The following is a 15,055-nucleotide window of genomic DNA, read 5'->3' on the forward strand; positions in this document are numbered from 1 at the left end:
CAGATAATTCTAGTTACAATCTGCTACATGCTACAGTATTACATTTAAATTGAAATTTGTATTTCCCTAAATTTCTTTATATCTTAAACAAGAGGGATGTTAACACCATATAATACGCACACTAGTTACGAGTGTGAAATGACTCTCCCTCAAACCTTTCATTAAATTAACCAAATCATAACAGAGTGGCATCACGCTCTCAAGGAACTGCCTCTGGCTTCCTGATCAAAGGATGAATTAAAGTTTAACAATAGAGAATCTCTCCCTCAAGTAGTGCTCTAAAAATAAATGCATTAGATCTTTAAAAAAAAAAGTATCTCAATACAAGTGGCACAACTACATGCACCAGTCTGTTGAATTTTGATGGACAGCATAAACCAGTTTGTTTACTGCTTATTTTTAGGCCAAGAACCAGTTTGTTAACACATATATACAAAATGCTGAATTTCTTAAACAAGGATATTTCAAATGGCCTCAAGACAGATAAATTTGGACCTACTCATTTACACAAGCATGCTTTTCAACTCTTTTCCCAGCTATTGTGCACGACAAGCCCTCCAGGATTAACAATGTTAGACTTCACATTAGTCTGTCTCTTCCATATCAGATTAATATACTCACTGCTGCTACTGCTGCTCTGTAACTTCAGCTTGCTTTTTTCTTTGGCACTCCTGCTAAGAACACCATTCGGTTTTACTTCTTCCTCTGTATCCCCCTTTTTTTTCTGCAAATCATTCTGTTTCTTTTTGTAAGTTGGCTTGGGCTGCCGTTTAGTCCTTTGCTCTGACTTGCTCTCGCTTTCATCAGAGTCTCCGCTTTCAGAGCCAGACTCGTAAGTTCGTTTTGCTTTTCTCCTAGGGTGCTTATCTTCCTTCACAAACTTATCTGCCAAGATTTTACTATCTATGTTATTTTGCAAATCATTTGATGTAGAAGCTATTAAATTGACAGTACATGGCTTAATAATTTCTGAAACACTGTTCCCTGAATTCTCTTTTTTATTAGTGTTTTTATCTTCCTCCGAATGTCTTGTTAGCCAAGCCTTTTTCAGTTTAGTGTGGTAGTTTGGCTGACTCGTCTGGGAAGTTTGCCCACTGCCTACAGAGTTCGCTTTGTTTATTGTATTACAGACGATAGCACTGTCTAGGGAGAGAGAGGTTGAAAACGTCTGATTTTTCACAGAGCTGGACTCGGTCTCACTGGTGTTACTACTTTTAAACTGAGCTGCAGCCAACGCTGCCTTGTGCTTTTTCAAATGGACAAAGTCAGTGGAGGTGGAGAATCCCGAGCTGGGCTGAGCAGCGCTGCCTGTCTTGCCAGCGGCGGGTGTAACCGGAGCTGGAGTGCTGACCTTGCATTCCTGGGTCTGCGCCACCGCCTGACTTGCCGCTCTCGAGGCAGTACACTCCAGTGGCGCGCAGGCCAAGACCGTGTTCGATAAGGAGTAAGTCACTTCTGAACTACCCCAGCTTGACACACTGGTAGTTGTTGCTGCTGATGTGGTGACATCCGTTTTGGTACTGCAGATCATAGTTGTGGTAGGGGTGACAGCACGAGGAACGCTGCCTTGCGAGACAGCTGGAAATTTCTTTTCATACTGTGTGCGAGTACTGTCTGAGTTCATATTTGGCAGAATGATTCTTCCAGTCTCCCTGGCTTCCGCTGTTTTCAGGCAATCTGCTTGATTTGTCACAGCTGAAGATCTCTCACTAACTCCATCTTTGGAAGCAGACTGCATTACTGGTACACTATCGTATTTCGTGCTGGAAGGGGGACGCACAATAACAGATGCTGTAGCGGACTGTGACTTTCCACTCATTCTTTCAACGTGCCAATCCACTTTTTCGTTATTTGGGGCATTATTGGACTTCCATATTTCTGATAAATTCTGTTCAGAAGTGCCCTTGTAAACAGTCTGAGCTTCCTTAGGCTCAGGTACTAAAGTTGGTGGTTTCTGCAACTCCTGTATTTTGCCACCACCAGCATTAACAGGTTGAACGGGGGTTAGAGTCGGAGGTGAAAGGCTGCTATAGCTGCTTTCCTTCTTCTCCAGGTTCTGGTGCACAGGGGGGTGAAACACAGGGGCTCTATGCAAGGCAGGCATACTCCGGAGTGTATTTGAAGACGAGACTGACAACTGAGTAGGGCTCCTGCTGTCACTTCTAAAAGAATTTACAGAGTGAGACTGCACTGACTGTGAAAGCTGCTCAGGTATCTTGCTTGCAGGGCCTTCACTCTCTGGTTGGTGCTTAATTAAAGGTGGAGGTTTTGAAAGAGAAGAAATGTAAGAGGGGAGAGACTGGGGACTAGCTGCTGTTGAAGGACAATTAGTTTGCTTATCAACATATGCACTTGAAGCTTCCTTTGATGGGTATGATCTTGGTGGTTCATTTACTACACTGTTAGACAAAGTGGTGAAATAGTTACTCTGTGGCAAACTCTGTGGAACTGAATGTTTCATTTTATACAGTTCTGACACAGAGCGTTCGGCATCTTTGTCATATTTTACTGAATGGCTTTTAGGACTTGAAGATAAGGACGTTACCCTGGAGTAGTTCTCTCTCTCTCCCTCCAGTGCCTTTATTTTAGCTGTAAAAGGAGCAACTTCAATACTTTCTTGGAGTATCCGCCTGTGTTCTTCTTTGTATTTGCTCAGTCGCTCCCCAGTCTCCTGTGGTGGCCTTGGCAGCTGGTTCAACATTGGATCTGCAAAATGTCTGTGCATATGGCTCTCCTTTGCTGACTGTGTTCTGCTTTGCTCTAGCTCCGTCTTTACTTGTGCAGTTGTAACAGAACGTAAAGGTTCAATAAACACTTTCCTCTCCAGTTCTCTGTTTGAAAAAGGTTAAGCAGACACAGGTTAGTCTAAAAGTAGTGCAATGTGCTAAATGGAAGACCTTTCTTCCCATGCTCTGGACAAAGTTATCTGTTAACACAAAATAAACTTTTCTTTATATTAGGTACAATTTTCAAAAGCTTTCAGATGACTCAGGAACTCAAGTACCATTCCAAGTCAACAGGGCACAGTCTTGTTTTGCAGCACACTGACAAGCTTTTCTTTATCACAGGCACCCACGTTTACAAATAAACTAAAAGGAAGCTAGAAGACAAAAACAGCTGCTGAAATGTACCCTCTCACACAGAGTTAAACAGCAAACTTACTCTTTGTGATGCTCTACGATACTTTTGGACAATGGTGGGCTGGAATGCGTTGTCAGTTTGAGAGGCCGAAGGGGATCTGCACTGGACGGTCGCACAGGAATGTGACTCAGTAAACCAAGGCTGTCAGCTGAGGTCACTGGGGTGGGCTGGTGTAACCACGGGCTGGGAGTATTCTGTTAACACCAACCAAAACAAAAAAATAAAATCAGATTTCAAAATAATCGTAGGACCACAAGAGTTACTGTATCAAGTCCTACCAATGGTCAGAGTGAAGTAATGTATTTCAGCATCAAATCATACACAGTAAATAAAATTTAACATTTTAAGTCACTTTTTGATCAACTGGTACATCTGATTGTACTTCCCCTGGACTTGTGGCATACAAAATAGTTTACACATTTCAGAAGCATTCTTAGAACCGTTTAATTTTCAAGTATTCAGCATGAATAGTTAATTCTAGAACGGCATCTCAAGCTCATCAAAATTAGCAAACCAATGATAGTCTGATGGTGCTTAGCTTCAGTTACTAGTAAACAGACCATTAGCTCTTCAATGAATTGCAAGAAGTTATTTCTTTCAGAAGACAAATATGGTTTAGTATTTCTGGAAAACAATTTCATCTCCAGCTTTATAACAAATCTCAATATAAGGGATAGAAGTATCTCTTTCCTGGATGGTTCCTCTCCTCCCCCCAACCAAATGATTAAGAATGATAATCCTAATTAATCTGCTTTATTTTGCCAGGCATTTTTATTTGGCATAACTTCATCATCAGCACACTATTAAGACCATAAACGTAAATGCCTGCCATACTTTGCAGCATGGCAAACACACAGTACGCACTATTTTATGCTGCGTACCTAAATACTCAAAAGGTGGGCAATACCAACCTCCGTGTTTACACACACCATGATAGTCTTAATTTATGAAACTGTTTTTTAATTGAGTACTTTGGTAAGTTTCTATTTTTGTATCTTCTCTGAAACTTGTATAACAACTCTGCAGAAAAGACCAAGAGCAGCTCTCCGTCTCTCTCCCCTTTCCCTCTCTCCTCTGAGACCTGCTTATGAGAAACAGGCACAGAGGAGTGGAAAGGCAGGGCACCCTGTTGAAGTGGTGCTCAAGTGCTAGGGACAAGCCAAGAAGGGACTGGGACAAGAGTGAGCAAAGCTCTCACGTGCACCCCAAAGCCTCTCGGTGCTGCTCCATCCCTAACTCCTGGCACTGCCCAGAACTTCTTCCCCTCCTCTGCTCCTTGTCAGTCCATCCCTCTCCTTCTCCCCAGTCTTGGCAACTCCCAGCTGAGAACTGCTGCAGCAAAAGGAAAGCCAAGAGCTCTCATGACACACACACGCACGCAGCACAGAATAGATTTGCAGGTGCTACAGCTTTGAAGTTCTGATTTCTATAATTTTGAATATTTAAAGTAACCGCTCGGGTTTGCGCTAACAGTTTTAGTGCACACGTTTCTTAGGCCAGGAGTTCCCACGCTGTGGTGAGTTCCCACGAATAGCCTGTAAGCTGTATTAAAGTATTATGCAAAAGAGGCCCCATCACCTTCTCCCTAGAGGAGCTGGGGAACATCTGCTTGAGCACCAAGCATTGCCCAAACAGCTTCATGACTCCACCTGCAACCATCTATGGCCCAGCCCAAAGACAGGAGCTGCCACAGCCACCTGTGGACAGTAGGAAAAGGTGGGCTTGGGGGCACGCTTCCTTCAGCACACAGACACGGCTCAGCCCTGAGCCGAGGGTGGCTGCTGCTGCTGTTACAGCTGAAACACAGATCCCTTTCTGCGATCGTGGCATCCATGCAAACCGACCTTGGAAACGCCCATTCTGGGTTTCTAAGACGTATTTAAAAAAGGCCTCCAGTGCGAAAGCCAGAAGACAAGTCACCACAAGACAATTGCCACATATCAACATAATTAAAAAGCTACGTGCCTCGGTATGCAGGGCTGCATACTTCAGGCATCCAAAGTGAAAACAGAGTCTATCATAAGTTCTTTAAAATGGACTTCAGTATGGGGTGGAGCAGGCAGCAACATGAAAAGATAAATCCACCTATAGTTTTCTCTTAGGCTTTTCTTCTCTGCTGCGTTTGACTTTATCACATTTTAGATCAAACTGACTTCATATTACAAGGCCAACTCAAACTGACTGTTTGGGAAAGACTTAGCCACAATGGTTTGGCTTTTCTCAAGAATGAGGCTGGGGAAGAATAGCTTTCCCCATGATGAAAAAGAAAAAATCTTTATAACCATTCAGGAACTCCAAGCTTTGACGCAAAGGCTTACAATTTGGCAGAAGGACCACTGTCAACGACATGCCTTTTGTGGTCCCTGTGAAAATCTGCCCAAATTAGGCCAAGTTGTAAGCCTCTAAAAATCAGTATGCACATGCTCAGTGGAGGTTTGATTGAAGCTGGCAGTAAAGCTCTCCAAAGTTTCTGTCTGCACTACACATGCTTCATCTCACACTATTCCTCTAAGGTGCCTGCAATGAGCATGCCATATCCCAAGCCTGCAGGAGCTGAGAAAACTTTTCCTGTAATTGCCACGTCTGCCTGCCAAACGCCGCCGCCGCACTGGGCGCTAGGCTGAAAAACACAAACCATTTCTTCTGAGCCTTCAGTGGTTATACTCAGCATACAGATAGAGGAATCACCCTGACTTGAATACAGAGGAGTGGAAAGCAGATGGGAAGACAGGGATGTGTGTCAACAGGAACAGAAGGGGAGAAAAAGATATGCCCAAGAGAAGGTACACAGATAGGTGTAAAGACAAGAGAAATGGGTGTATACTGCAAGAAAGATTTATAAGTGCTAGAGTATTTCTCTTCAGAACTTCCCACTGGATTTAGTACTCCTTCCATCTCAGCCTTTCTCCATTATTTAGCAAGCATACACAAAATTGCACTATGAAGACGATTGTCCTACCTCTCCTAGTGTTTAACTCACACAATGGTTTTCATTGTTTGAGGTAGCAAATATTTACCCTGTGGACTTCAGGTCTCAAACCAGGTGGTTGACCTCACTTGGTCATAAACTGAAACCAAACATTTTGTCTTTCTTTAAAATACTTAGGAAATCAAGGTCTGGAAGAACTCCCTACTCACGTCCAGTGTGAGACAGCGGTTACTACTGGACTTCCATTCCTAGTTCTCTGCCTACTCAAAAAACGCACCATCACCGCACACTCGGTGCGACACAAACTACCAAATCTGTACCTAGAAAACCCCTGTTGGGAGACACCAGCCCCAGCTAAATACGTCATTAAGAAACGAGCCGAACTTACCCTTCTCAAGGAAGCCTCCGCGTTAACAGGAGTTTCTGGGTGGACCCATTTGGAGGAGGGCAGACCGAGTCCTGAGTAAGCATGTGTTCCGTTTGGGTACTGCCAAATAATTGGATAAAGCCCTAGCTGATTATAGGAAGCAGAAGGATGAGCTTGTCCAAGAAGATGTGGAGACTGGTGTTGTAACATCTGTTGCTGCTGCTGGTGTGCTAAGGCCAAATGGCTTAAGCTGCTAGCATGAGCAGTCTCTAGTCGCGGGTGGCCACCCAGCAAGGAGGCAGCAGGCACTCCGGGTAACACTGCAGGAAGTAGATGAGGGTGATGAACAGAATGGTGAGATGCGGTACTAAGGGCATGAGTGTTAATAGCGGACAAGGGAGCCTGAGCTGAAGACCCAGCTAGCAGATGGGATGAACCAGTTAATGCAGGATGATGAGTGTTTGGATTTAAACAGGTTCGGTGGGATGAGGAATGCAGAGGATAATTATGCTGATGCAAATAAGGTGAAATGTGATTAGTTCCTGTTTCTTGTCCAATCAGAGTGGGGTCCCTGTACACCGTGAAATGTTCATTCTTGTCAATGATAAGAGGACTTTTAGTAGCTTCTAGAGCACTAACTCTAGCCGGAACTGGATGAAAACTAGACCTAGGCAAATCATGATCAGTTTTATTGGCTGACCTTGTTAATCCAGTAGCATGGCTGTTTTGGGAACTAACCTTAGACTTCACAGTATCAGAAGATTGGGTGAATTTAGGCTTAACATCAGGTGACTTTGTTTTAGGATGATCAACTGAAGCACTAGGTTTTGACTTCACAGAATCGGGGACTGGACTTTGTTTATGCAGTTTACTCTCTTCTGCTAGAGAGACTACATTTAACGAAGACATAAACGAGCCATACTGCACTTTTTCTTTTTCAGCATTTAAGTGTTCATTTACTGTTAACGTTTTTACAACCCCAGGTTGTATCAAATCCGTTTTGTTAACAACACTGCTAACCCAACTTTGATCAGCTTCCTGTTTTCTTGCTTCAAGGAAATTTGCATTTGCAAACTGCTGTTTTAAATCGCTGCTGTGAGATTCTATTTTCTGAACCGTTTGCAAACCAAAGGTACTTGCAGCATTATCCTGGCTCTCCTTTTCAGAGCTGTTTTCATTAGTAATGTCAACAACACATTTTGGAGTAGGAGGTCTGGGTACAAATTGCTCATTTTTTAATTCTGCAGTATGATGCTTCTCTGCATTGCACTCTTGAACATGTGGATCCTTGGCATTCTGCTCATAAGGTGTTGGCTGCTCTGCTGCATGGAGTGAAGATTTTTGCTGCTGATCCAAGATGGATGACTTCAGTCTTTCTGTCTCTTCGAGTTTTTTATCCTCCTGTATTTCATCCCATGGAGACCGCCTATCTGTTAGTGTCTGTTCTACTCCCTCAATAGTCTGGGATTTTCCTTCTTCTCCATTTATCTTTGAAGTGTTCTTGCTTTTTAACTCATTTTCCGAATTTTGGTCTGAGGACGAATCTGTTAATCTTTTATTTGAAATTTCTGAGTCACTGCTCTCAGAGTAATCTGAGATATTGTCTGTCCGCAGTCTCTTCATATTTAATTTCTTTTCATCCTCTTCAGGTTTTCTTCTTTTACTAAGGAAGTGTTTATTTTTGTTTTTGGGGTTTTCTGTAAAAGATAAAAACATGTCTATTACATTTTCAGTCTAATACAGTTTTAAGAAGCTCTCCCTCCCTTTCCAGTATCTGCTTTTACCTCCTCGACCTATATAATCGTATCTTTCTTCTTTCATCTTCTCTTCATCAGGCATGCTGCTATCAGAGCCTTTCCTCTTATTTGGCCGAGTATTCCTCTGTTGCTGGTGCTGGTGAGAATTTTGTTTTGGTGCTGCAGTTTGCGAATTCATTGCTGGTCTGGGACTATTTGCTTGCGCACGCGTATAATGACCCTAAAAATAATTCTGTGATTAATGGACTTAAATGCAATTTTAATTAGCGGCTTTAAACATGTATTTTTAATATTCGCAATATACGAAAATACTTAGGTAAAAAGATAAATGTATCTACGTGGACTGTGTTGCTGTTCTGGTTGGAACGAGACCGTCGGCGTGAAGTGATGCCAATATTTTCACCTTTCAACAAAGAGTGAACAACATCATCTAGAAAGGTCATCTGAACCATAGAAGGATCAACATTCTGAGGTTCTAACACCTGGTTTATTAAAAAAAGAAAAAATAATAATCAGCAGATGTTCAGACACTGCCCAATCTGTATTTTCTGTATCAGTGCTCACCAGTCGATTTTGTGCGCTAAAGACTAATCAGAGAAAAGCCTACTTAATCCTGACAAGCAGAACTGACATATGACTCTCAACAAAGGCTGGGAATAGAGTAAAACCAAAACAAATGTGTCTTTACATATCACTGTAAAAATAACTTCTTTTTTTTTTTTTTAGAAGAAAAAGTACCCCACCACCACTTCCTTCCCCCCTCCACTGACGTGGAAATTTGAAATTAAAAGACACTGAGCTCTTCACAGAGTAACCCTTAAGTAGCAATTACAATATACAAATATTTTATAAAATTTATTTAATATACTGTAAAATATACTGCAGAAGCACATTACAATATTGCTTCCAACAGAAGCAAAACTGCTGAAAGAAAGGAACCAAAAGGACTAGAGAGAAGAACTCTAAGACTGGTGGAGTGTTGCTAGTGAGGGATATTTCAGAAAGAAGGAAATGATAACCAGATCTTTAATCAATGTGTCACAAAGTGGAAAAAATATTTGGGGAAAATTAATTAGAGCAAATTAAGGGAAAGAATGTATTTGAGCATTAGACTAGTCTTAAATTTTCATTGTCACACGTGATTTTGTCAGTCATTTCAAGGCAGACGGGTCATTCACTATAGTAACGTTCAGTCATTACTCTGGTCTCCTGAAATAGAATTCATTACTGCCACTAAAAATACCAGTATTAATTCTTTTGTAACATCAACTTCAGAAATATAAATAAAACCCACGACACTAAATGTAAATTAGGGCTGCAGTAAGTGCTTAATTCAAACTGCAGAAAGCGGATATTTCAATTGCTTGGAAGAAGTAATTGCTACTGCAGTGCTAAAAGATTTCAGCGTTGAGAAAAGAAATTCTCAGAGCTGACAGGGAAGACCAGTTCTTAGAACTAGATTGCTTAACTTCAAAGACTTCACTAGTCAAATAGCAACAGCAGAAGAAAAGCAAAACTGTAGGACTGGTATTAATCATATAATTGCACAAATGTTCAGCTTCAGGATGGTTTTAACTGCTAGCCCAATGCAAAGTCAAGCTGTAGTTTCAGCACAGTAATAGACTTGCCCTGCTGGAACCGAACAACTCAGTGTATTTCAGAGTACCACAAAAAAATTTTAAAAACTCCCAACATGTAGATTACTTGAAGCTTATTTTCCGAGTATCACGTATCAAACTCACCTGGTCATTCATAACAACCATAGTGCGGGTGAAGAGATCATGATGAGTAATGATACCAGTAAACCACTGGGTGGCAGAATCCTGTCTGTACACTCTCACCCTATAACCATTTAAGGAGTACGGACCTTTAGAAGGGGAAGAAATAAAAAAGCCATTGAGCAATTCAGCCAAAAAAAAGTATAAATGGGTTTTCTTGATTTTTTAAGCTTCATAGCAAACATACAGTGCACATGGCATGGACAGCAAACTACAGGCAATCCTGGCACAGCACTGCCTGCGGATTTTACTTTTATTCAGGAAGACATTTTGAAATGCAAATGGTACATTTAGGTATGCTTTAAGGTCAATTCTGCTAACATTTTCAACATACAATTTTCTTATTTAACTAAATCTTTCTGCAACCATGATGACAAATGATGGGAAAATTCCTGCCTACAAACAGCAACCAGAGAAAAGTAATCTGAAAGGCTAGAAAGTGGCAGCAGCAGGTTATACAGAAGCTATTTAACAGGCTAGTCACATGCCCAGATGCTTTGCTGGCGAAAAGATTTACATCTTGGTGGTTAGGCTTCCGCATCTGCCAAGTCTTTCCCATAAGTGACCACAGAGTTTCTCTCCATTACAGCAGTCGGAAAGGCAGCTGAGTGATCCCATCCCTGCTATGGCCACACAGAACACTCAAAAACACACACACACTATGAAGACTTTAGCTCCTGTTTTCAGATATATCAACTGCAAAGAAACCCCGCACTGTCCCTTTGCAAAGATCAGTTTAATTCACCTCCAAAAGTGTGTGGGGGTGGGGAGACAGTATGAGATCGTACTTATTTTATAGTTGGTTTCAAGACCCAGAAATTGAGATTCAACAATTTTACTCATGTTCAGTGTCTCACTTGATCATCGGGACCCTAAGTTTCATTGCACTTAGTGTTTATATAGCATTTTGTATGACCAAGCAACACTGCCACCGAGTTCAGTTCCAACTGCGTGGGTTTTGCTACTTCCGCAACCAAACCCCAGGTCAGGCATACAGAAACGGAAGTAAAACCAGTCAGTGACAACCTACAAAAAACCTAACTTAAATGATTTAAGAGTGCTTAGTTGCTCAACCACACAGGCAAGGCCAGAATTCCCCTGTCTTTCCTAAAGATCACTTTTTCCAGCCCCAGCCCAGTACATTAAGCAAGCTCAAACATCTGCAGCAAACAGGCCATGGACCCTGCAGGTAACAGCATTCTCTAGTAAGAGATCCATATTCACGACTGGATCCATGATACCCTGTGCACGAGAAAATGTGTAATCTTAAGCACTGTTTAATGTCAGCATTTGAGAGATCAAGAGAAGTGCAAAAGCAGTAATAATTTAGACATTTCCAAGTGGTCTTAGGGTTTAATTTTGGAACCTTAGCAAGGCCTTTTGAAATACCTTTTGCATGTGATTAGGTTTTAAAACAGCTGGGAACAGAAACACCATGCAATGGCACCCTTCTTTCACCCACATTCACATCATTCACTGCACAACTGAAACCTTGAGCCCACTGAATCCACTGAACCCCTGAGCTACCGGCATTAACTCATCCCCGGAGCACGTTTCCAGCTGCACAGACAAGGGTCAGAAGTGCACCAGCACAGGCACTGCCAATCACTGATACATATGGGCAGAAAAAGAGGAAGGATCTACAAGCTTGTGTCTCACATTCCTGGTCTTGGACCAGATGGGGTTCCCGTGGGGACACATCTCCTGATGGCTTCTCTCCAACCCTTACTCCATATGCCCCTGCAAAACGCCTCCAGCTCAGCTCCCACACTTCTGGCTGTCTGACCCAACCGCGTTCTCTGTGTCTTGGACTTTTAATGGCTGTCCCAAAGCTCTGCCTTGTTCAGACAGTCTTAGTAAAATTTTGCCTGTCTCTCTTCATGCAAATTTCCCATTCCTACTTTCCTATCCCAGCTCCTCCTCTCTTACATCCTACTGTTAACTGCACAATGATTTTCAGTCTCTTGCATAACCAGAACCAGCCTCTCCCCTCTCCTCAGCTTCTTGTCTCATTTTAGCATTTACGATTCCAGCCACTGGCTTCCAAGTCCTTTCCCAGTCTTCTCAGCTTACAAGCTCCATCCTTCCTTCTCCATCAGCTTCCAGCTTCTCTTATACTCTTCTGCACTGACCCAGTGCCAATTTCTTTCCTCTTACTCCTTGTTCTCATCTGTGTCTGCCCTTCATCCCAGCTGTTATCCTATCTATTTTTAAAAGAGACTTTATCTACCTTCAAAAACAGTGGGGGGGGGTGGGGGGTGGGGTGGGTGTTCTTACGTGCTGCTGGGGCGTCAGGAAGGAGAAAGATTAAACTGTGGTCATACGACACAGGACAGCTCAGCTCCAGCCCAGCCCAGCCCAGCCACAAGCAGCCATTACAGGAAAAGCCTGGCTTTGTCTCCAGTCCCTGGCTGAATCATGCTCAGCTACACATTGTTGAAACAGCCTGTGCACTACTACCAGGAAGTATCTTCAGGGCTGAAGCACACTCAGTGTTTCAAGAGGATTATTATACATGCAGCCTGAGAAACTGTAGTGATAATAAATCTAATAGGAAGAAAAAATTTGAAGATTTTAATTGTTAAAAATCAAAGACACTTTACTCTGTTCCTTGAACTGGTTTTATTTGTCCCAAAAGCTTTCAACTTGGCCAAGTTTGGGAGGAGTTTGTTTTTTTAAAACAAGGAATAAACTACTTTCCTGCCAAACCTACAATCTCTACTGCAAAGCATGCTGCTGTGACTGCCGCCCAAAGAAAAGGTCACAAGGGCCAATTTTTTTCTTTATTCTCATTCTTGCAAATAATTGGACCAGTTTTGACTAAAATTCCCCCTGCTCAAATTGGCATGTTTCTTTTCAAACACTTGGAACTCAATTTTATGTTTTTCTCCAACCCTCCTCTGTCTTCAGATAAACTGTGTTTTAATTCTGACAGTCAAAGTAGAAAATACTAAGATATGAGATGAAGGTTTCAACATCACAGACAACAAGGAAAAGGCTGGATCCTAAAAATGCTGTAGAGGATGAAGTAAGAGAATATGGTAACTTTAATAGATGCGTCTAGACAAGGTAGAACTGAAAATGTTGCTTAAATTGCAGGGAACAGGAAAACGGTAATAACGGAGAACGTGAAGAAAACCAGAGAAGGGAGGGGAGGAGAAAAGAAGGATTACATGACTAGATTACAGCAGCTAGCACTGCTAGAGGGCTGTCTGTAAGCCACTGAAAGGTTTGTGCCAAACGCAAAGTCTCTGTGACCAGGAGCAGATTGTGCCCCAGGAGAACGTGACAGCAGTCTCTGCTGGCTGACCACTGTCCCGCGGGGCCGAGGTGGTGGCACTGCAAAGGCCCTCGCGGTGGATGGCACGTCGCTGCCCGAGGAAGCGTGTCTCTCCTCAGGCCACACTGTGTCCCATCAGGTGAGCAAGTGGATTTGAACTGCAGCTTCTCCTTACATGAGGACAGCTAGTCTGCAAGGACGTTTGGATTAGAGTCATCTCATCATCTAAAATACTCCTAATATGTGCACTTCTAAGCATCCAAACATCTGTTTGAGAAATTACATAAAATTATATATATAAAGACAAAAATACAGTTCCTGGAATGATGGGATGTAAATGAGTTGTGTAGATGATGGGCTGGCAGTTTCGTTTAGATGATTATTTCAATATTGCTGGGGCTTCGCTCAAGTATTGATTCTGTACCAGTGCACACAGAGGCCTTTATAATTGTCGTCTTATTGTTACTCTAATGAAATATAATAAACAAGCTCAATTTTAGTTTCCTTTTCATTTAGCCCTAATTTGATTTCACATCACCTTCTCAATCCAGTTTTGGCTGCAAATTTCATCAACAGACTATTAACTCATGTTGTATCTGAGGATATTAAGATAAAATCTAAAATGACTAACACTGACATATCAGCTTACTATCTACACAATTCCACACATTGCTTTTTTCAGCATCCTTTCTCTGTGGCCCCTAAGAATAATCACATCTAGTCAAATTAGAAACTCCACAGAAGGAAAGACAAAAGTCTTGTACTGTAACTTCAATATTATACTTACCATATTCCTTTGGTCTTCTATTCTTACTTTTATCAAAGAAACCAGACAGCAAGCAAACCTCAGTGCCATCCTTAAAATATCAGATTATTTACTGCTCCCCTCCCAATCTTAATTTACAGAATGACTGCTTAAGCATTTTTGTCCTGAAATTGGTTTACTGCTTGCCTGGGGATTTTAACCCAGACCCACAGAGGTTAGTTTCTGCCTCCCATTGCTAGGACTGCCTCTGTAGAGCTGCCTGTCAGTTCTGCAGAAAGTTAATGAATATACTGCAAATGTAAATAGTATTTTTATTATCAGCAAGATTGAGCCAAAATCATTTATTCTAATTCATACTAGTTTTCACGTAACTTCTATCTACAGTGTAAAAATGATGTATGCATCTGCTGCAACCTTCCAGCATTAGAATCGAGTTACAAAATCGTAACTGATTTGAAAAGCACTTTTCAATCAGGGAGTGAGGGTGTGGGGATCTGAAAGTATTCTTCATCTGTGACGAACTACAAGCACAGACATGCATCCGAGAAGTTATCACACATAATAGTAACACTAACAGAGCACAGAACAGTTTTAAACATGCTAAAAGGCATGTGGTTGCCATTAATACACACTTACTTTCACAACAAACTTCATAAAATATCTACCTTCAGACTAACAATATTCAGCTTTTGCTGTAATCGCTAAAACATCAAACAATTTAAGAATAGTCTGAAGAAGTCACACACAGCTTCTTACATAGTCTTGTTTTCTTGTATTAACAAATGCTTCCAAAAAATAACTTCCAAGTTAGAAATGTATTGTCCATTATATCACAAATGCTATGGGATGAGTCCCATACAACTAATGGCCTTAAACTAACTAACACAGAATAAAAATAACACAATTTCCCACATAATTACCTTGCATAAAAATCTCCTGAACCTTTTGTTCCTTTACCCAGGCTTTTACCTCCTCATGTAACTGCGGGTTATCCCTGAGAACTGGGTTTAGACTGTCTACGTCGTCCTAAAGTAGAG

At 41.7% G+C, this 15,055-nt stretch overlaps 1 protein-coding gene across 4 annotated transcripts in view; it reads right to left on the reverse strand.

Moving 5' to 3' along the window:
- Window positions 1-15,055, reverse strand: part of JMJD1C (jumonji domain containing 1C) — a 173,957-nt gene that overhangs the window by 24,889 nt on the left and 134,013 nt on the right. For 2 of the 4 annotated variants that reach the window (XM_050899438.1, XM_050899437.1), the window contains 7 exons: window positions 14,939-15,044; window positions 9,937-10,061; window positions 8,533-8,676; window positions 8,222-8,414; window positions 6,459-8,134; window positions 3,163-3,335; window positions 625-2,831 (listed from right to left, as the gene is read on the reverse strand). In XM_050899438.1, coding sequence (XP_050755395.1) covers window positions 625-2,831; window positions 3,163-3,335; window positions 6,459-8,134; window positions 8,222-8,414; window positions 8,533-8,676; window positions 9,937-10,061; window positions 14,939-15,044 — 4,624 coding nt within the window. Of the gene's footprint in view, window positions 1-621; window positions 2,832-3,162; window positions 3,336-6,458; window positions 8,135-8,221; window positions 8,415-8,532; window positions 8,677-9,936; window positions 10,062-14,938; window positions 15,045-15,055 lie in introns of all 4 variants that reach the window. The other 2 variants (XM_050899439.1, XM_050899440.1) reach the window with 1 other exon arrangement.

Source organism: Gymnogyps californianus, chromosome 6, assembly GCF_018139145.2.
Source record: "Gymnogyps californianus isolate 813 chromosome 6, ASM1813914v2, whole genome shotgun sequence".
Taxonomy (NCBI): domain Eukaryota; kingdom Metazoa; phylum Chordata; class Aves; order Accipitriformes; family Cathartidae; genus Gymnogyps; species Gymnogyps californianus.